This window comes from Eretmochelys imbricata, chromosome 4 (genome assembly GCF_965152235.1).
Source record: "Eretmochelys imbricata isolate rEreImb1 chromosome 4, rEreImb1.hap1, whole genome shotgun sequence".
NCBI lineage: Eukaryota > Metazoa > Chordata > Testudines > Cheloniidae > Eretmochelys > Eretmochelys imbricata.
In genome coordinates, this window is record NC_135575.1 from 101,409,849 (window position 1) to 101,430,661 (window position 20,813).

At 42.9% G+C, this 20,813-nt stretch overlaps 1 protein-coding gene across 2 annotated transcripts in view; it reads left to right on the plus strand.

Annotated features, from left to right (window-relative positions):
- Positions 1-13,238: 13,238 nt before the first annotated feature.
- The window catches only part of TMEM156 (transmembrane protein 156), a 28,520-nt gene continuing 20,945 nt past the window's right edge, over positions 13,239-20,813 (plus strand). For both annotated transcript variants that reach the window (XM_077814603.1, XM_077814602.1), the window contains exon 1: positions 13,239-13,361. In XM_077814603.1, coding sequence (XP_077670729.1) covers positions 13,262-13,361 — 100 coding nt within the window. In that variant the 5' untranslated portion in view covers positions 13,239-13,261. The remainder of the gene's footprint in view (positions 13,362-20,813) is intronic.

Sequence of the window (20,813 nt, forward strand, 5' to 3'; positions counted from 1 at the left end):
GGTTCAATGGTAATTAAAAATATATTTATATTTAGTTTCAGTTAATCAAAAAGTTGAAAAAATCTCCAAAATGAAATGTTTAACTTACATTTTGAGCATTTTTAAACATTTTTTAATTTTTTAAAATTAAAGGAAGTGTTTTTAAATTAACAAGTCAGCAAAATTGGTACAAATTCATGAAACGTTAAGGTGTTCCTGAATCTGCATTTTTCACAGAAAAAGGTTTAGGTCAAAAATTTAGGAGCTCTAGTCAACATTCCCCATTCAGTTTAGATCCTTTAATTAGCTGTGAAACAGTGGAGTTTAGGTACAATTCTTCATTAGCTAGATGCTTCCCAGGGAATGGGATCAGAAGGATACAGTCCTGATCCTGCAAACACTTATGCACATGCTTAACCATTTGCAGGATCAGGGTCTACCTGTCATCTAGCTGTCCCTCCAGGTACAGGTGCAATGCCCTGGCACCAATTCCCAGAGGTGTAAAATTATATAACAGTATTTAAATGCTGCTCTGCTTGGTGGCAGATACCATGAACTCTGTTCACTGCTGGAGAGAGAAGATAGGGAAACAGTAGCTATTGGTGAATGACAGGTTTCCAAGTAGCAGCCGTGTTAGTCTGTATCCGCAAAAAGAACAGGAGTACTTGTGGAAATTTGTTACTCTCTAAGGTGCCACAAGTACTCCTGTTCTTTTTACTGGTGAATAGTGAATCCATTTGGGGATTTAGATGGGGTTCAGAGAAGAGTGACATAAATGATTCTCTCTCTTTTATCTCAAAGTATCTTTGCACACACAGGGTGCAGTACAGCATCACCATTCATTCCTGGTTTGTTCCATTCTTTCCTGGTTTGGTCACATCCATGAGTACAAACATCCTGCCTTCTAGTCAGTGGTCAGCCTCTAGGTCAGACTAACCTTGCTTGTGTTTACAGTGATTTCTCCCGCATCCTATCATCTGTTTGTCTTCTGCCGTGTACTCATTGACGGGATGTTCCACCCACAGTAGGACAGAAAGGGCTCAGTAACCTGATAGGCCACATCTGAGGGAGAATTAGGCATGATAAGCAAGCATTGACTGAGGAAGAAGCCCAGCTGGGCAGGAGCCAACAGAGCTGGTATAACACCAAGAAGTGAGGGCAGAAGGAGGCTGCTGCTGCTATCAAAAAACATTCTTCTGCAATTCTTTAAGAATATCAGGAAAGGTGAAAGACTCAGTAATGAAAAAGATATAAAGTACAGTGCATGGCAGTCAGAGACTCAGGAAACAAGTCTGTTATACCACAAAACTGAAGAAGAAGAAAAAGAAAGGGACTGAATTCTTTGAGAATATGGGAAAGGTGCAAGACTCTAAGTCATGGACAAAATACGAACCATAGTGCATGGCAGTTTTAGACTCAGGAAGTGAATCTACTATGCTACGGAACTGAAGAAGAAGGAGGAGGCACCAGAGGGGAAGCCTGCAGACACTCTCTGCACTTAGAGAGTAGAAGTTCTGGGATCCTGGCCCCGAAGCACAGGCGCCAACTTTCCTTAGCGTCGGTGGGTGCTCGTGCCCCTCCCACCTTTGGCCCCGCCCCGACTCTGCCCCCTCCCTGCCCCATTGGACCTCTCCCCAAATCCCCACCCCGGCCCTGCCTCTTCCCCGAGCGCACCACATTCCTCCTTCTCCCCCATCCCTCCCAGCGCTTGCTGTGCAAAACAGCTGTTTCACAGCGCAAGCACTGGGAGGGAGGGGGGAGAAGCAGGACGTGGCGGCACGCTCTGGGGAGGAGGCAGAGGTGAGCTGGGGCAGGAGGATGAGTCGGGGAGCTGCCAGTGGATGCAGAGCACCCACCAATTTTTCCCCGAGGGTGCTCCAGCCCCGTAGCACCCACGGAGTTGGCGCCTATGCCCCGAAGGAAGAATGGTGGGTAAGGAAACCTGATAGAGGTGAAGTAGGAAGTAGACCAGGGAAAGAGCAGCAGGGTTTGGGATGGAGCAGACCTTGCTTGCTGATTGTCGGGTCCTTGAGTGGAACCCTGGTTAGCGGGGAGGCCCAGGTTCCTCTACCCACCACTGTAGAAATGGCATAGCCTTGAACTGGAGGACTGCCAGGAATGATACCTGACCACCAGTCAGAGAGACTTTTGATATCCTGGAATGGGGAAGCCACATAGTGACCTGGTTGGAGCACCAAACCATGAAAAGGGAGCACCCCAAGTTATGAAGGGAAAACACTGTAACTCCTGGAACACAAGAGAGGCTACAGCGTGAACAAGAGACAAAAAAGGGTATCAAACTGGGTGGAGCTATTCCCCAGATGCAGCCACAAAGGGTACCCCAATAGCTAATAGGAACCCCATGACACTGTACCATCATCATTTTTATTGTAGACTGCCCTGTACTCTGATTTCCCATCCTACTTTCCTCCTAACTTAGTTTGTCTTAAAATCATCCAACTTTATACCTACCAGATTACCATCTTTCAAAGAACCCTCACTTCTATTGCCTCTAGCCTTCTGATGTCTATTTCATTTAATGCACCTGCTTCCAGACCACAGGGCTTGTCTACACTACCGCACAGGGTCGATCTAAGATACGGAACTTCAGCTACGTGAATAGCGTAGCTGAAGTTGATGTTCTTAGATCTACTTACCGTGGTGTCTTCACGGCGGTAAGTCAACAGCTGACGCTCTCCCGTTGACTCCGCTTGCACTCCTCGTTCTGGTAGAGTACCGGAGTAGATCCCCGCTGGATCGATTGCTGCCCGCCAATAGAGCGTAATACTATTAGTACACTGGTGCGAGCCAGTCATGCCTAGTCAAGTATATTAGTTCAATGAAAGGTGTTGTGTGTGGTCTCTGCTAAAAGCTAAGAACTAGCTGATTGTCATGGTTATTGTGAAATGTTTGTAGAGGAAACAATTTTAGAGTTATGTAACAAATAGGATATTATGTTCCAAAACTGTTAGAAGTGAAACTTGTCACCTAGGGCAGGGGAGTCTCAGAGCTAACTCAATCAATATTAAGAACAATCAGCACCCATGGAGACAGGCCTGTGTTTCCTGTCTGGACCAGATGCAGGCTTGAGCATTTAAAAAGACAAAAGAACCCCAAGAAAAGTCTCTGAATAAGGGACCCTTCGGGTAAGAGACAATAGTCTGTAACTGTATAAATGAAAAAGAAAGGGCACAAGATGTTATCCATTACAGAGGAGAGATTTTGCAGGCGGGAATGTCTCATGACATGTGGATCCCAGCTTTTTGGAATGGGCAACTTCTGTTAGGTCTGACCATTGGGTGAGAAATCCCTTATTAGATTGGAAAGTAATTTGTTAATAAGTATAGGGTATAGGTTGCATTTTATGATTTTCTTGTACTTGTAACCTTATGTTTCCAAACCCTTGTACTTGATTTTATTGAATCTCTATCTCAAGCTTTGTTAAATAAACTTCAATTTGGTTTTACTGTGGTTTTACTAGGTCTATGTGCTTTGTGCTAAGGAGTGTGTTGAATGGAGGTGAAACCAGTGAACTGGGGGTGCACTGCTTCTACAGAGGCAGCTGATAGGTGTTCATAGCAAGTGCCAGAAGATAAGACACTGGGCACTTGACTACAACAAAGTGGGGTATGTAAATTACTAGCTTGCATTGGGAAACAGCAGGGCTTGTGGAGCCTGGAGTAGAGCACTTGTGTTGCTGAGCCTGGTGGGGACAGACAAGGCTGTCAAGCTGTTTGGAGTGGCTCAAGTGCATGAATACCAACCTCAGGGAAGACTGTTACAAACCAGGACACAAACCCCAAACTGGTTGTGAGTTCTATATTTAGATTTCACCAACCGAGCATCACGTGTGAACTCCTCAAGACTATAACAGTTTTAAGATGGAGTCACAGACAGTCCCCTTGAATACTCCAATCTATTTTGCCACCCAGGTAAGCTTGTCTTTGTCATAGATGGTCCCTTACACCAAAAATCACAACAATATTCAAGTTATAGCCAGTCCCAAAGGACTGGTCACTCACCCCAGGTCAGCTGCACTTTAGATCTTACACCAGAGATAACATTTGAAGCTAATCCTATAATTAACTACAGATTTACTAACTAAGAAAAAGAAATGAAAGTGAATTACAAGGTTAAAGTAAGGAACACACACACACAAATGAGTTACAGTCTTAGGTTCCAAAAGGTGATAGAAGTTGCTGTGATATGCAAGCTCTAAGTCCTCTAGGGTTAACCTAGGCCAAGCACTGGGGATCCCTTGCTTATGCTTAGAAATGTTGCCCTCTCTAAGTCCAAGCAGCCTAGTGATACAATTCCTTCTTGACAGGGATTTTTTATCCACTTCCCCCAGAGTTCAAGCTGGTGGGACAAGTCCACCTGCATGTCTCTTCTTCGTGGGTGTTGGGGAGGAGCAATCAACAAAGTCTTTGTTCTTTGATGTTTCACAATGGCTCATTTGGTTGATATGGGCCTTCTTGGGCAGGACCTAACACCTTCTGTAGAAGCCAGCATTTTACATTAGTTAATGCTTCTTTCCTGTTCGGTGAGTTACATAATTACAGAGGTTTACAATGCACACACTCAACGTAACTTTATAGTGCAGGGTACAGCTTTTATAAGTGAGCTTACTACATGCAGCATCCTACGAGCATATCATAAAGTCTAAACACATTCATATAAACTTGACATCTATTTTAACGCTAACATACAGGTGATCCAGACTGGTTTCCAGCTATGTGTTCAGTTGAGGCCTAGGGGCTTGAGCTGGCATCTGGTTGCCAGCCTCACAAAGGCCCACGCCCACTGTGAGTAGGTGGTAGTGATTCACCACGGACAGCTCAGTAACTCCATAAAGTGTCACAACTGATTTGATAAATTTTCATTTTGGTACCCAACAATGTTGTTATCAGTCCATAAGTTCATCAATTTCTATGCAGCACTTGTGGCTAAAGCACACATCTCCCTTCAACAGTAGGCACTACTCAAGCTTCCTAGGTTCACATAAGAGTCTACTTTTTCTGTGATTTCATCCCTGCTGCACATCAAGACTTTATATATTGTCCCTTTTCCAAGATAAAACCACTTTGTTTTGTTGGAATTTACTGTAAATCCAAGTCAATGACACCTATATTTTCCAAGGTATCAAAGAGTATCATCATCAGTCAACATGAATAATTAGAAGCATGGAAAAACTTTGATACAAAGAAAAATTGAAAAGGTTGGGATTGTTTGCATTAGAAAGAAGACAAATAAGATGATACATGATAAAAAGTACAAAAAAATAAAGACAGAAATGGCAGATCAGGAGCTTCTTATCTCTGTATGGATATTAAACCTCACACTTATCATGGCTTAAACCAATGTTTAAGTATTAGAAATTAAGGTGAGTCCCGATGTTGGGGGCAGATTATATGTGGGCCTAATGTACTCAGATATTACTGTGAAGTGCAGCAGTATAAGCCCTCTAAAATAGGCTATCCCATATTTGCATAATACGGGGCTCTTATGCACCTTTCTCGTAAGCATCTGGTGCTGGCCATTGTTGAAGACAGGATACTGGATTAGATGAGCCAGTATGGCATAGCCTATGTTCATATCTTCAGCATTTCTGCCTCTATGGTGTTACTTGCCTGTAAGACCACCTACTACTCCTACGAGAGTTCTCTCCAGTCCTCCTCGGCAAAAAGGATGTTCATGTTACTTGGGGCTTCGAGGCTAGGAAAACTAAAGTAGGTAATAGTGGGAGAAGATTTTCAGGGGTCTAGCAGGGGTTCTCACACATGGGGGGGGGGGTTAATTTGCTAGTGGGATACAAATATCATTGATATGATAGAAATTCATAGTCCAGAAGAGTCAATTTTTGTTAAATATGGTTCACTATCTAAAACAATTTAAGCTATATGGAAGAAATATAGAGACTCACTAGTTGCTGAAGACACTGTAACAAGTTATCATTCTTAAATCCTTTGAGATTCTTAGTTCAGTTGATTTCATATTCCTGATACAGTGTTCCATATCTGTGGTACACTGTTTCATATTCCTTTTTTTTTTAAATCACAGTCCTGATCCAGTATCAAATGGAAAAGTTCTCAATTAATGCCTATCCTATAGTGGTAGGTAAACTATGGAAAAATTGAAATACTTTAGAATGTAGGAATGTTATTACTTTTGTAGGAAAACCACAGAATTTATTATTAATTTTGTTGGTCATTATTTGTATAGTGCCAAAGTATGCCAGGTGCTTTTCAGAAAAATAAGAACATTCTCTATGCCCTGAATATAGATGGACTTACAGTTAACTTTATAATGTGTTTACTTGTAATTTCTTAAGTTTGCACATGTATCTGTCAATGAGTTGGTACCTCAGTTTTTTACACTTATTTTAAATGGCATATATGTTTACCTGTAAACTTAGTAACATACACAAAAGCAACTTTAAAAAAAAATGTATTATTTCTACCTCAAACTTACTCCTTTGAATCACAGTTTTCCCTAATGTTTTGTAATGTAATTTGGATTCCTGTAATGATAATGTCAGAGATGATCTTTACTACAGATTTCCATTCAAGATGAATTCTACAATTATGGTTGTTATAGAATGACTTGGGCCCAGTTCAGCAAAGCACTTAAGCATGTACTTAAGTCCATCTTTATTAAGCAAAGCACTTATGCTCAAGTATGTTTAAGTGCATTTCCTGAATAGAGACAGACTTAAGCATGTGCTTAAATAGTTTGCTGAATTGGGGTCCTAGTATACGGCTGTCTCTGTATTATTTCTCTGATAATTAATAGAAACTGATTATGCCAGACAATTTAGTTGCATAAAATATGATGGGCAAGAGTCCAGAAAGATGGAGGAATTGGAGAGGTTGAATCAATCAGAATGACTACTGGGATCTCCCAGGATATGCTTCTTCTACCACCCTGAGAGAAGATGCAACATGATGCTCTTTACTGACTTGATGAGGGCCAGAGCATGGCCCTGCCCTAGATTCACTCCCCTTTCAGACAAATAGCACCTGTGGGACCTCAGCAAGAAGTAGGCTCTATACTTCTCAATGGGATTCTGACCAGTATATTAAAAGTTCAGTTTGGCAATTTAAACCACTGGACCAAAATGGAAAAAAAAATATTTTACATGGGGCTTCTGTATTTCTCATGCTGTCTTCCTAATGCAGGACAAACATGTAAAGTACAGTTTACTGTCTGATGAGATGAAATGCAATCCTTTCAATGAATATTTGTTTGGCAGACTCAAATTGCATGCTGCCCAGGCAGCACTCCATTACTATAAGATACTTCCCATTCCCTATTTAAGGGGATATAATGGTAATTATATTAATTAGAATCTATTGTTTTGGGGGGATGTAATTAAATGGTTATGTTTTGGATAACTATTGTAAATATCCTTGACATGAATATACATCATCTCATCATTTACCCTGAATATGATTTACTGTATAACATTGTGATTTGGGCAATCTGTCTGTATAATTTATGAATTCTCTTTGAGATTATGAAATCTGTATATGTCTGTGTTATACTGAAAACTCCATTTTGATTGTAAGCCTGGTCTTTACTTTCCTACTCTCTTTAGAGAGACAAAGTGGGTGAGGTAGTATCTTTTATTGAACAAACTTCTGTTGGTGAGAGAGTCAAGCTTTGGAACTTACACAGAGCTCTTCTACTGTCTTTTAACATTAATCTTTAACTAGAATTACAGAGGGGTGCTGGCACCAGATAGCAACAGAGGTTTGTTTAATATAAGTGTTTGGCCATTGTAATGTAATTGCTCTAGACAACAGATTGGCTGCCAACCAGGAAAACCGGTTTAACAGGGGGAGAGCTCAATTGGCAATAAAGTCACCTGGTAAGGGTCTCTAGTCACCTGACAGAGGAGAGTGGAAGGTTATAAAAGGTGAGGAGTTGATCTATGGGTCCTTGGGCATTTTTCTCCAGCTGAAGATGAGGGAAAAGCAATCCAGTGAGGCAGAGGACCCTACCTACGTTCCTGAGCACAGATGGTCACCCAAGGACTCACAAGGGAAAGGGGAGCTAGTGGGGCCATTGCATTTAGTATGTTATCATTTTCTAAATGATCTGTACTTTCTTGTTCTTTATGTGACTAAGTAAAAGAGCAACGGTGTTAGACTTCTGAGTAAAGTGTCTCTATGTGTTATAAACTACAGCTACCATGTTACCACTGGAGAGAGTTAAATGGTAAACCAAAAAGTTCATACCTTTCCATGGAGTTCTGAGAAGGAGTGTTTAAACTACATGGGAATCTGAAGGATCAGTGTTGAGTCCAAGGGCTAGGCTGCTGTACAGCTGGTTCTGGCTCCCAGGAGGAGATACTGGACAGAGAGTCTCTGCCCTGAGAGTGTGCCTAGGGGTCACCCCAAAGACTGGGGCTGTGTTCAGGTTCCAGATGCTTAAAACCCCTCTATCCAGCAGCTGTGTTCATTCACAGCAGTATAGTGAGTGACTGACAGGAAGTGCTCACTGGGACCTGTGACAAACATCAAGCCTATTCTGTTTATGTCCTTGTTACCTTGTTAACATTGTTAATAAACAACAGCACAGTACTTTGGTTTGTAACCTTACTGCATAAACTCAATAAACACATTTTACTAAAAAAAAGTTCTATTTGACAAACCACTCTTAACAGAATCTTACCATACTAAGAATATCACTTCACTTCGTCCTCCCTTGCTAAATTTCTGAGAAAACTAGATGGTGAGAAGGAAATTTCAGATCTCTTTCTGATTCTAGCTTCAATGGAATTGCTTCATTTTGACAGGGTTCAATATTTAATTGGCTGTGGGAGAAGATCTGTATCAAAAGAGAGCTTTTTGAGTTAATTAAGCTCTACATACAGTATATACTGTATGTTTAAGTGAAAATGTTCATTTTTACATATGCATTTTCAGAGTACTTTTATATAGGCTATCCATTTAATAATTTTTTTCTCAGTCTCATCTGTACTCTAAAAAGAAATTATGGAATCTCGTTGTGGTTGTCATAATGAAATGTCTTTATCTAAACTGGAACAGAAAGTCTAGGCTGTAAAATGATCACTATAGTGTATAGACAGAATGGTAGTTTGTCCTATTTCTCTTGCCACACAAAGAGTAAGATAGTGCACATGTAAAACACTGCATCTGTTGTTAACATACTTCTGAGCTTTTAAGGATAAAGTATTGCTAATATTGCACTCAGCTAATACCTTAATTATGTTTACTATATCACTTGTTAGTTGTAAAACATAGTATCCTAACAACATTTTGCTTCATATAAAATTCTCTCCCCACCCCCATTCCCCAACAATCTGTATGTAAATACACAACATAGTAAAACTTCTGCACTAAGAGTATGATTCATTTTCTTTTTATCCTTTTGGGCAAATGAGAACAAGATCCCTTCACAGCTAGTATTCAAATAGATTACTTGTTTAGATGGTATATGAAGTGACCATTAGAGTTGGATGTTCTTAATGGAAAACTATCCTGAATAATGAAAAGGTTTCTAGTAGGGCTGTCAGTTAACTCAAGCGATTAACTCAAAACAAATTAACTCGATTAAAAAATTAATCTTGATTAATCACAGTTTTAATCACACTGTTAAATATTAATAGAATACCAATTGAAATTATAAATATTTTTGTATTTTTTGACATTTTCAAATATATTGATTTCAATTACAACTCAGAATACAAAATATATAGTGCTCACTTTATATTATTATTTTTATTACAAATATTAGCACTATAAAAATTATAAACAAAAGAAATAGTATTTTTCAATTCACCTCATACAAGTACTGTAGTGCAATCTCTTTATTATTAAAATGCAAAGTACAAAGGTAGATTTTTGTTGTTGTTACATAACTGCACTCAAAAACAAAACAATGTAATACTTTAAAGCAACGATCTCCAACCTTTTTACGCCCAATATCACTTTGAATTTAAGGGCAACACAGGATCTGCCCTGCTCACTCCATCCCAACTCCGCCCCCCCACCCCGCCACCTCCATCGCTCGCTCTGCCCCACCCTCACTCACTTTCACCAGGCTGGGGCAGGGGGTTGGGGTTCGGGAGGGGGTGTGAGCTCTGAGCTGGGGGTAAGGGGTTCGCCGTGTGGGAGGAGGCTCTGTGCTGAGCCTGGGGCAGAGTGTTGGGGTGCAGAATGCTGGCTCTGGAAGGGGGGGTCAGGGCTGGGGCAGAGGGCTGAGTGCAGAAGGGAGTATGGAGTGTAGGCTCTGGGACGGGTTCAGGGCTGGGGCAAGGGATTGGGGTGCTGGCTCTGGGAGGGGGCTCAGGGCTGGGGATTAGAGTGTGGCCTCCTGCCCTGTGACATTTACCTCGGGCGGCTCCCGGGCAGCAACACAGAGAGGCTAAGCCAGGCTCCCTGGCTGCCCCAGTCCCATGCCTGGAAGGGGCCAATGCACCTCTGCGGCCCCTGGGAGTGGAGGTGGGGCTCTGCGTGCTCTGCGTGTGGCTCTGCGCGCTGCCCCTCTCAGCAGGCACTGCCCCCAAAGGTCTCATTGGCCACAGTTCCTGGCCAGTGGGAGCTGCGAAGGTGGTGCTTGCAGGCAGGAGCCGCATGCGGAGATCCCAGCCTTCCTGTTGCCCCACGGGATTGTGGGGGTGTGCTGGCTGCTTCCGGGAGAGGTGTGGGGCCGCCAGCAGCCCCGCTACACCACAAGAGATTAGCGGCAGCCCTGCTACACCGACTGGGAGAGTCCCCAGGATTGACCAGTCGATCGCAATTGACAGGTTGATGACCACTGCTTTAGAGCCTACAAGTCCACTCAATCCTACTTCTTGTTCAGCTAAGACAGACAAGTTTGTTTACATTTACGGGAGATAATGCTGCCCACTTTTTATTTACAATGTCATCTAAAATAAGAACAGGTGTTCACATGGCAGTTTTGTAGATGGATTTGCAAGGTATTTACATACCAGATATGCTAAACATTTGGGGTGCTTCCGCTACCATCCTTCATGCTTCCGCCACCATTCAAGAGGACGTGCTTCCGTGCTGATGACACTTGTTAAAAAAATAATGCATTGATTAAATTTGTGACTGAACTCCTTGGGGGAGAATTGTATGGCTTGTGCTCCATGGTTTTACCCACATTCTGCCATACATTTCGTGTTAGGGCAGTCTTGGATGACAACAGAGCATATGTTGTCTGATTTAAGAACGCTTTCATTGCAGATTTGACAAAGTCCAAAGAAGGTACCAATAGGAGATTTCTAAAGACAGCTACAGCACTTAACCCAAGGTTTAAGAATCTGACGTGTCCTCCAAAATCTGAGAGGGGCCAGGTGTCCCCACTGCCACTGCCACCCTGGAGCCGCTCCAGGTAAGTGGCGCTAGGCCAGAACCTTCACCCCGAGCCCCTCCTGCACCCCACACCCCTGCCCTGAGCCCCTTGCCACACCCTGCCTGCACCCCAACCCCTGCTGCACCCTGCACCCCTCCTTAACCCCAACCCCTGCCCTGAGCCCCCTGCCATGCCCCAATCCCCTGCCCAGAGCCCCCTGCCGCACTCTGCACCCATCCTGCACCCCAACCCCCTGCCCTGAGCCACCTCCTGCACCCCCTCCTGTACCCCAACCCTCTTCCCTGAGTCCCCTCATACATCCCACACCCTTCCTCCGCCCCAACCCCTTGCCCTGAGCCCCTTCCTGCACACCGCACCCCCTCCCACACCTCGCACTTCCTCCCACACCCCAACCCCCTGCCCCAGCCCTACATTTATGGCCCTGCATGCAATTTCCCCACCCAGATGTGGCCCTCAGGCCAAGAAGTTTGCCCACCCCTGGCATAGAAGCATGTCCTCTGGGATGGTCATTAAAGCATGAAGGGGCCTCCAAGTTCCTCCTCTGCCTTGGTAGGTCCTGCGCTTATTGGCAGATTTTCTGACCTCAGAGGTTCACGGCAGCCCTCAGTTTGGCCACTTTCGTGGCTCAAATCTGCCATTCATTCAGTTAGCCTCATCACTGGTCAGCATGGGGAAAGGAAGAAGAACAATCCCCCCAGTCTCTGCTGATCCTCCTAGTGGATCAGGGAACAGGCCAGAGACCTTCCCCTCTGGTGGAACCAACAGTTCAGTTCAACTCCTCCGGTATCAAGTAGGGAGTTGAGGGGATGGAGGGAACCCGGGCCCACCCTCTACTCCAGGTTCCAGCCCAGGGCCCTGTGGATTGCAGCTGTCTAGAGTGGCTCCTGTAACAGCTGCATGACAGCTACAACTCCCTGGGCTACTTCCCCATGGCTTCCTCCTAACACCTTCTTTATCCTCACCACAGGACCTTCCTCCTGATGTCTGATAATGCTTGTACTTTTCAGTCTTCCAGTCGTACGCCTTCTCACTCTCAGCTTCTTGCACCTCTCGCTCCCAGCTCCTTGCACGCACACCACAAACTGAAGTGAGCTCCTTTTTAAACTCAGGTGCCCTGATTAGCCTGCCTTAATTGATTTTAGCAGCTTCTTGATTGGCTGCAGGTGTTCTAATCAGCTTGTCTGCCTTAATTGTTTCCAGAAAGTTCCTGATTGTTCTGGAACCTTCCCTGTTACCTTACCCAGGGAAAAGGGACCTACTTAACCTGGGGCTAATATATCTGCCTTCTATCACTCTCCTGTAGCCATCTGGCCTGACCCTGTCACAACTGTTTTCTTTTTGAGTGCAGTTATGTAAACAAATAATAATAATTCTACATTTGTAAGCTGCACTTTCACGATAAAGAGATTGCACTACAGAATTTGTATGAGGTGAATTGAAAAATACTCTTTATTTTATCTTTTTTACAGTTCCACTATTTGTAATAAAAAATGATAATGTAAAGTGTGTACTCTACACTTGGTATTCTGTGTTATAACTGAAATCAGTATATTTGAAAATATAGAAAACATCTAAAAATATTTAAATAAATGGTATTCTATTGCTGTTTAACTGTGCAATTTAAAACTGCAATTAATCGCAATTAATTTTTTAAATAGTTTGACGGCCCTGGTTTCTAGGCATGATTTTCCTCTCACTGATACCATTTAATATTTAGTATACTTTCATTGTATTCAGTGGCCTTACTCCTCATTTATGCTAGTGTAAGTAACCAGAGAAACTGGCTCTCTGAAACTCATGTAACAAAACATTAAAAAAAAAGGGGCAAGTCTTGCTAGAAAAAGGAAATGAATAAGAAGTAATTTGCATAAGACCAACACGAAAACAGGAAGGAACTTCCCACCAGTATGCTAGATGAGAGCTCCTCAGTGACATGTGCTTGACTATGAGAAAAGCAGATCTCCTGAAATTATTAATAGCAATAATTATCATGTTCTTTGTAAGTTTGCCTGAATTTTTCAAAACCCATGAAGGTGAGTGATCCGCTTTAAAGAATGAGGGCTCTTCTTTATTTTAAGGTCAGATTGCAATTAAAGAATTCACATGTACTTTCCCAGAGGAGCTGATTGTGATACAATTTTCTTACTGATAGTAAACTTAACAAAATGTATATGAAATGTGTCACTTTTATTAGCTTTTTGTTAATTATAGTTAACTGTACATATTAATTATGAAGAATATTTGTCAAACAGTTACATATACCAGAATCAAAAATGTTGTAGGTGTTTTCATTTAATTGATGTTGTACTTCTTGCTTTTGGCAGGGTTTTTCTACAGAAGGTAATTGCTTGTTAGAATTATAACTATTTTGAACTTCTTGCACCCAAAGGCACAAAAATGTTTGTAACATTATTGTATTATACTTTCATTCAAAGAACATGAAAAATAGTTAATCCTGTTGAAGATATGAAAGTATTATGTATGTATGGTGAACTGAAACAAAGAAGTGCAGAGTGGGTAGAATGGAGTGAAATCAATCTCTTAATATGAATTCCAAATATAATTTGGTCATAGAGGTCAATACTGAGAGTTGGGAGAAAATGTATGAATAAGACTTATTTATTGGTTTCAGAGTAACAGCCGTGTTAGTCTGTATTCGCAAAAAGAAAAGGAGTATTTGTGGCACCTCAGAGGCTAACCAATTTATTTGAGCATAAGCTTTCGTGAGCTACAGCTCATTTCATCAGGTGCATACTGTGGAAAATACGGAAGATGTTTGTTTATATACACACAAATCATGAAAAAATGGGTGTTTATCACTACAAAAGGTTTTCTCTCCCCCCACCCCACTCTCCTGCTGGTAATAGCTCATGTAAAGTGATCACTCTACTTATAATGTGTATGATAATCAAGGTGGGCCATTTCCAGCACAAATCCAGGTTTTCTCCCCCCCAACACCCGCCCCCAACACCCTCCCCCAAAAAAACCAAACAAACCACTCTCCTGTTGGTAGTAGCTTATCTAAAGTGATGACTCTCCTTACAATGTGTATGATAATCAAGGTGGGCCATTTCGAGCACAAATGCAGGGTTTAACAAGAACGTCTGGGGGGGGGGGTTAGGAAAACAAGGGGAAATAGGTTACCTTGCATAATGACTTAGCCACTCCCAGTCTCTATTCAAGCCTAAGTTAATTGTATCCAATTTGCAAATGAATTCCAATTCAGCAGTCTCTCGCTGGAGTCTGGATTTGAAGATTTTCTGTTGTAATATCGCAACTTTAATGTCTGTAATCGCGTGACCAGAGAGATTGAAATGTTCTCCGACTGGTTTATGAATGTTATAATTCTTGACATTGGATTTGTGTCCATTTATTCTTTTATGTAGAGACTGTCCAGTTTGACCAATGTACATGACAGAGGGGCATTGTTGGCACATGATGGCATATATCACATTGGTAGATGTGCAGGTGAACGAGCCTCTGATAGTGTGGCTGATGTTATTAGGCCCTGTGATGGTGTCCCCTGAATAGGAATGTGGGCACAGCTGGCAACGGGCTTTGTTGCAAGGATAGGTTCCTGGGTTAGTGGTTCTGTTGTGTGGTATGTGGTTGCTGGTGAGTATTCGCTTCAGGTTGGCGGGCTGTCTGTAGGCAAGGACTGGCCTGTCTCCCAAGATTTGTGAGAGTGTTGGGTCATCCTTCAGGATAGGTTGTAGATCCTTGATATGCGTTGGAGGGGTTTTAGATGGGGGCTGAAGGTGACGGCTAGTGGCGTTCTGTTATTTTCTTTGTTAGGCCTGTCCTGTAGTAGGTGACTTCTGGGAACTCTTCTGGCTCTATCAATCTGTTTCTTCACTTCCGCAGGTGGTATTGTAGTTGTAAGAATGCTTGATAGAGATCTTGTAGGTGTTTGTCTCTGTCTGAGGGGTTGGAGCAAATGCGGTTGTATCGCAGAGCATAGCTGTAGACAATGGATCGTGTGGTGTGGTCAGGGTGAAAGCTGGAGGCATGCAGGTAGGAATAGCGGTCCGTAGGTTTCCGGTATAGGATGGTGTTTATGTGACCATTGTTTATTAGCACTGTAGTGTCCAGGAAGTGGATCTCTTGTGTGGACTGGACCAGGCTGAGGTTGATGGTGGGATGGAAATGGTTGAAATCATGGTGGAATTCCTCAAGAGCTTCTTTTCCATGGGTCCAGATGATGAAGATGTCATCAAGATAGCTCAAGTAGAGTAGGTGCGTTAGGGGATGAGAGCTGAGGAAGTGTTGTTCTAAGTCAGCCATAAAAATGTTGGCATACTGTTGGGTCATGCGGGTACCCATAGCAGTGCCGCTGATTTGAAGGTATACATTGTCCCCAAATGTAAAATAGTTATGGGTAAGGACAAAGTCACAAAGTTCAGCCACCAGGTTAGCCGTGACATTATCGGGGATAGTGTTCTTGACGGCTTGTAGTCCATCTTTGTGTGGATGTTGCTGTAGAGGGCTTTTACATCCATAGTGGCCAGGATGGTGTTATCAGGAAGACCACCAATGGATTGTAGTTTCCTCAGGAAGTCAGTGGTGTCTCGAAGGTAGCTGGGAGTGCTTGTAGCATAGGGCCTGAGGAGGGAGTCTACATAGCCAGACAATCCTGCTGTCAGGGTGCCAATGCCTGAGATAATGGGGTGCCCAGGATTTCCAGGTTTATGGATCTTGGGTAGTAGATAGAATATCCCAGGTCGGGGTTCCAGCAGGAGAGTGGGGTGGGTGGAGAGAAAACCTTTTGTAGCGATAAACACCCATTTTTTCATGATTTGTGTGTATAAAAACAAACATCTTCTGTATTTTCCACAGTATGCATCCGATGAAGTGAGCTGTAGCTCACGAAAGCTTATGCTCAGATAAATTGGTTACTCTCTAAGGTGCCACAAGTACTCCTTTTCTTTTTACTTATTCATTGTTATACCTTCATTTAAAAATCCATTGATAGGCTAACATTAAATTATGGGGTTTTTTCTTCTGTATTCCAAAGTAGGACCTTGAGGAGAAAAACATAACAAGAAAAGTGTCCATCTGATAAAGATGGTTCATTTTCCTGAAAGGCTTTATGTTAATTTTTAATGAAAAGTGATATTCAGTAAAAACTCTGAAAGCTTAAAGTGTATGCAAGTTAGGAAAGTTAATTTAATTTGAATTTATATTTTTATTTACCAAGCAAGAATTAAATTGATTCTAACTCAAGCATAAGGATAACAATCTATAGCTTACAAAATGATACTCCTGAGGGAATTCTGTGCCAAAAAATTAAAAATTCTGCACATAATATTTTAAAATTCTCCAAAATTCTGCCAATTTTATTGGTCAATAAATAAATGTGGAGGCTCCAGCATGGCAGTGGGGAGCACAGGCCACTGACTGCACAGAGGTGGGAGATCACCCTGCAGCCCCCACCCCGGGACATGGACTCAGTGGTGAGGCTGCACCCAGCCCTGACACAGAAAAAGGCCCAGACTTGTCCCTCCATGCCAAGCACACAGGCAGGCTCAACACAGCAGGATCCAAGTATGGAAGGGCTTAGTGTGGGGAGATCCAGGTGTGGGGTGATAAGGGCTCTGTGTGGGGCAGTCTGGGTGTAGGCAGCTTGTTGTGGTGGTCTGCATACAGGGCGGGATCTGGATGAATGAGCTTATTGTGGGGTAGGGTTCTGGGTGCAGAGGCAATGGGACTCTGCAGAAGGGGTCCAGGTGAAGGTGGTTAGGGCTCAGCAGAGGGGGCTCTGGGTATGGAGGGCTCAGCAGGGGGTAGGGGTCTGGGTCCTGGCTTGGTGGGGCTCAGTGGGGTGGGGGTCTAGGTCTAGTGGGGTGGGGAGCTAGTTTGGGTGGTCCAGGTCCAGGTAGGGGTAGGATAGGTGGAGGCTCAAGTATGCAGGGGCAATCTGGATGCAGGGGTGGAGTACAAATGCAGGGAGGTGGGGCTCAGCAGGGGTTTCTGGGTTCAGGGGTGCTCTAGATGCAGAGAGTGAGGCTTGGTAGGGGTGTGGGTTTGGGTTCAGAGGGCTCAGTGGTGGGGCGGTTCTGCGTGCAGGAGGAGAGGCTTGGTGGGGCAATCTGGATATGAGGTGGGTCCAGATGCATGGGGGTTGGGCAGATGGGGGAGCAGCTCCCGTACAGTGACTCCTCCTCCCCACAGCTGAGGAATGAGGGAGCAGGGAGGAGGGGGTGTGTGGAGCTTCCAGCAGCCAGGGAGGTTTCTGGGGGTGGGTCTGACCCAGCCCTGGCCGCTCCTTGAAGGGAAAGAGGAAGTCCCATCCTTTCCAGCCCTGTTGGGACTAGCAGCTGAGCCTGGCACAGGGTAGGAGCCACCAGCTGGGGAGTCCCCAGCCCCCCTCCCACCCGTGATTTACCTCTCTGCTGGCTGCTCCAGATGCCTGAAACAACGCACCTGCGCTGCTGGGTAGTGGCGCATGACCGGTTTTGCGGCTTCGCTTTGTTTGCCCCATCAGAAAGTCACTTTTCTGCAGGGAAGCAAAGAAATCTGCAGGACACATGAATTCTACGCATACACAGTGGCACAGAATTTCCCCAGGAATAAAAATGACAAGATCAGTGGGATGCTTTAAGTTTTCAGATATTGTAGAAGGTGTAAACAAAGTTTGCAGATTGCCATACCTAATGTTTTACCTCCATGTAAAAGTGGCGAAAGTGCTAAATAGTAATCAAATTGTTTAACAGATTGCACAAATATACAGTGATGACATAAATGTTATCACAAGAGTACATGTTGACATTACTGTCAGTACCATGTTATTTCTAGTTGATCTTTTCATATATAGTTCCTGTTTAGATAACACTGCATGGTATAACTGATGCAACCTCAAACATTTTGTCATTTTTGTACCTGCTGAATTTTAACTACAGTGCGGTAAAATTCGAAAGCGTGGTTCTGCCTTAAGTTCTGCACTAAGGGTTTCAGAGGACTTAGAGCAAAGTATATGAGAAGCAGAATGCACCGCAACACTCTATCTAGGAATTTTAAAACTAGCTACCCCATGTTATCTGGATGCTTTCTAAACTATGTAACAAATTTTGAACTTATGTAAGAGGGTGTAAAAACACTGGAATTACGAGCCTGGAATACACCATCTTAGAATTTGGCCCTGTGTGTGTCCTAAGAGCTGCATGGGCATTGTTAGTTAAAAATCTTCTTTAGGAGACGTCTCTTGTTTTGAGTTTTGTTACAAACCTGAATCATGCAGATGTTTGCTGGGGTTCAGCTGAACTTCTGGTAATTTCAAATTAAGTGATAAGGTACAGAAATACTCAGTTAAAGCACTCAAACAACCTTAACTTTGCTGTATAGTGATACCCTTGAGGAAGAAGGGGGGAAACAAGAAAAAAAAAAGTCTGTGTCTTTAAAATCAGTTTAATCTAATCTGGAACAAGGACTAATATGACCACAAAGACTAATAGGCATCATTCATAATTGTAAGCTATTGTATGACATCACTACATGGCAGAATAAAGGCTGTTTGAGTGCCTTCATTGTGTGTTTCCATATCTTACACATTTGGATTTCTTTTAGTTTAACATTAACTTTGAATTTCCTGGATCTGTATTGCTTGTTTTGATGATAATCACAACATCCACATAATACATTTATCCTAACTTACTGGTATGTGTTCTCAACCTTGACTCCACCTTAATGTAGTTGTGTGTCTGATACAGTGGAGCCTTGTTTCCTTAACTACAGTATATTTCACTATCTCAAGAAAGCATTATGAATTAAAAGGCATATCCTGTCACCACCCTTTTGTGGAAATGCAAGATCTATAAATAAAGCAGCAATACTGGTGCAGTTCTGCTGCAGAGCAGGGGGTCAGTTAGGTTGTGGACTGGCAGTGCATGAGAGTGGGGGGGGGGCATCAGAGACAGGTGGGGGCACATGTTACAACCTTGCCCAATACCCCACTGTATGGTTACCAGTCTGTTGCAAGTGGACCCCGTTGCTGGGTCCTATGTGCTTCCAAGCTGAATGGATTTTGGTAGAGTCTAGTCATTTGTTTTTGTCCTAAAGAGGATGAAAAGTTGAAATTTAAAAACTTTTCATGGAATGGAAAATCTAAAAAATTTAAATGAACAAATGAATAAACATTTCATTCTGACATTTTAAATCAAAACAAAATATTTCAATACTCCCACAATTGAAATGTTTCATTTTGATTTGTTGAAATTATCCTAAATGCTTCATTTCAACATTAACCTGTGTTTTCTTATGGTGGCACATTGCATTATGAGAGGTGTAGCACAGCAGGGAGTCTGGCCCAAAGGGAGAATAGGGACATCAAGGTCCCAAACATCTCCCACAATGCACCCAGAGTCATGTGACCACACCACTCGGTCAGAGTGAAATCAGCATGTTGCCTTATGGGAGAGATGGTCCTCTAGGGGGCCCAGTCCATAGTAGAGAATAGGGACCAGAACAACAGCTCCAATAAGATAATGCTACATAATATAAAAATAGTTTAATGTTTTGTTGAACTTATTCAAAATGAAACCCAACCCAAAATGATATATTTATTTTCGAGTTTCTTGATGGAAAATTGAAAATTTTCAGCAAAATCAAAGTTTTTCTGAAGAAAATCATTTTGATGGAAAATTCCTGAACAACTCTAAACACAGTCTTAGCAAAGGAACTTCTTAACCACAGAAACTTTACTTGCAAAGCAGAAGAGGGCTACAGATCTTAGAGAACAAAACAAGAGTCCGGAGACACACCCTTTCTTGGTCTGACTTCACCTCTTCTCGGGAATCAAAAGGTTGTCAGTGATTTAAGTTAGGGAGAGTCTCTCCTGCTCTCACTTGCCTGCCAGTCCTTTTTATGTGGTGATGGTTTCTCCCCCTCCCTGGCACACAGCAGCTCCTGCTCTTATGTAGGCCTCTGTCTCCCTGCCATGTACTCCACTAGGGACCACCAACTTCCCTCCAATTATGCCCACCCCGGACACTTTTGAGGGAAGTCAATTGTTCCAGGGGGATGGGCTGGTAGTTGAGAAACATACATGATGGCTCTAGTCTTGATGGCTTCTCAGTGATAGGGTTTCAGTGAGGTGTCAAGCCTCTTCCCCCAGTACAGCAGCTGCCTGGAATACATAAGAGGCTGCCTTCAGGTAAGATTAGTAAAATGTTCAGCACATAGCACAAAATGGACTTCATAATGTGATACAGACATATCTCACTCTGATATAGCACACTCACTAGCTCCACAAACTACATGGACAGAATACCTATGTAAAAGATGTATAGCAGAAAGTAGCCATTTATAGCTTGAAAACTGGAGTAGTAGGTTTGAGGAGGCTGCACAGGTGCTCAGCATCCTAGCTCCAGGATGGGAAGGAAAATTTAATTTCCTCCCCCTACACATTCTGCACAAAGAATATTTATTAGGAGTTTACTTGGGCAGATAATAAGAATTTGTCTCCAAGGGTCACAGAATCATAGAATCAT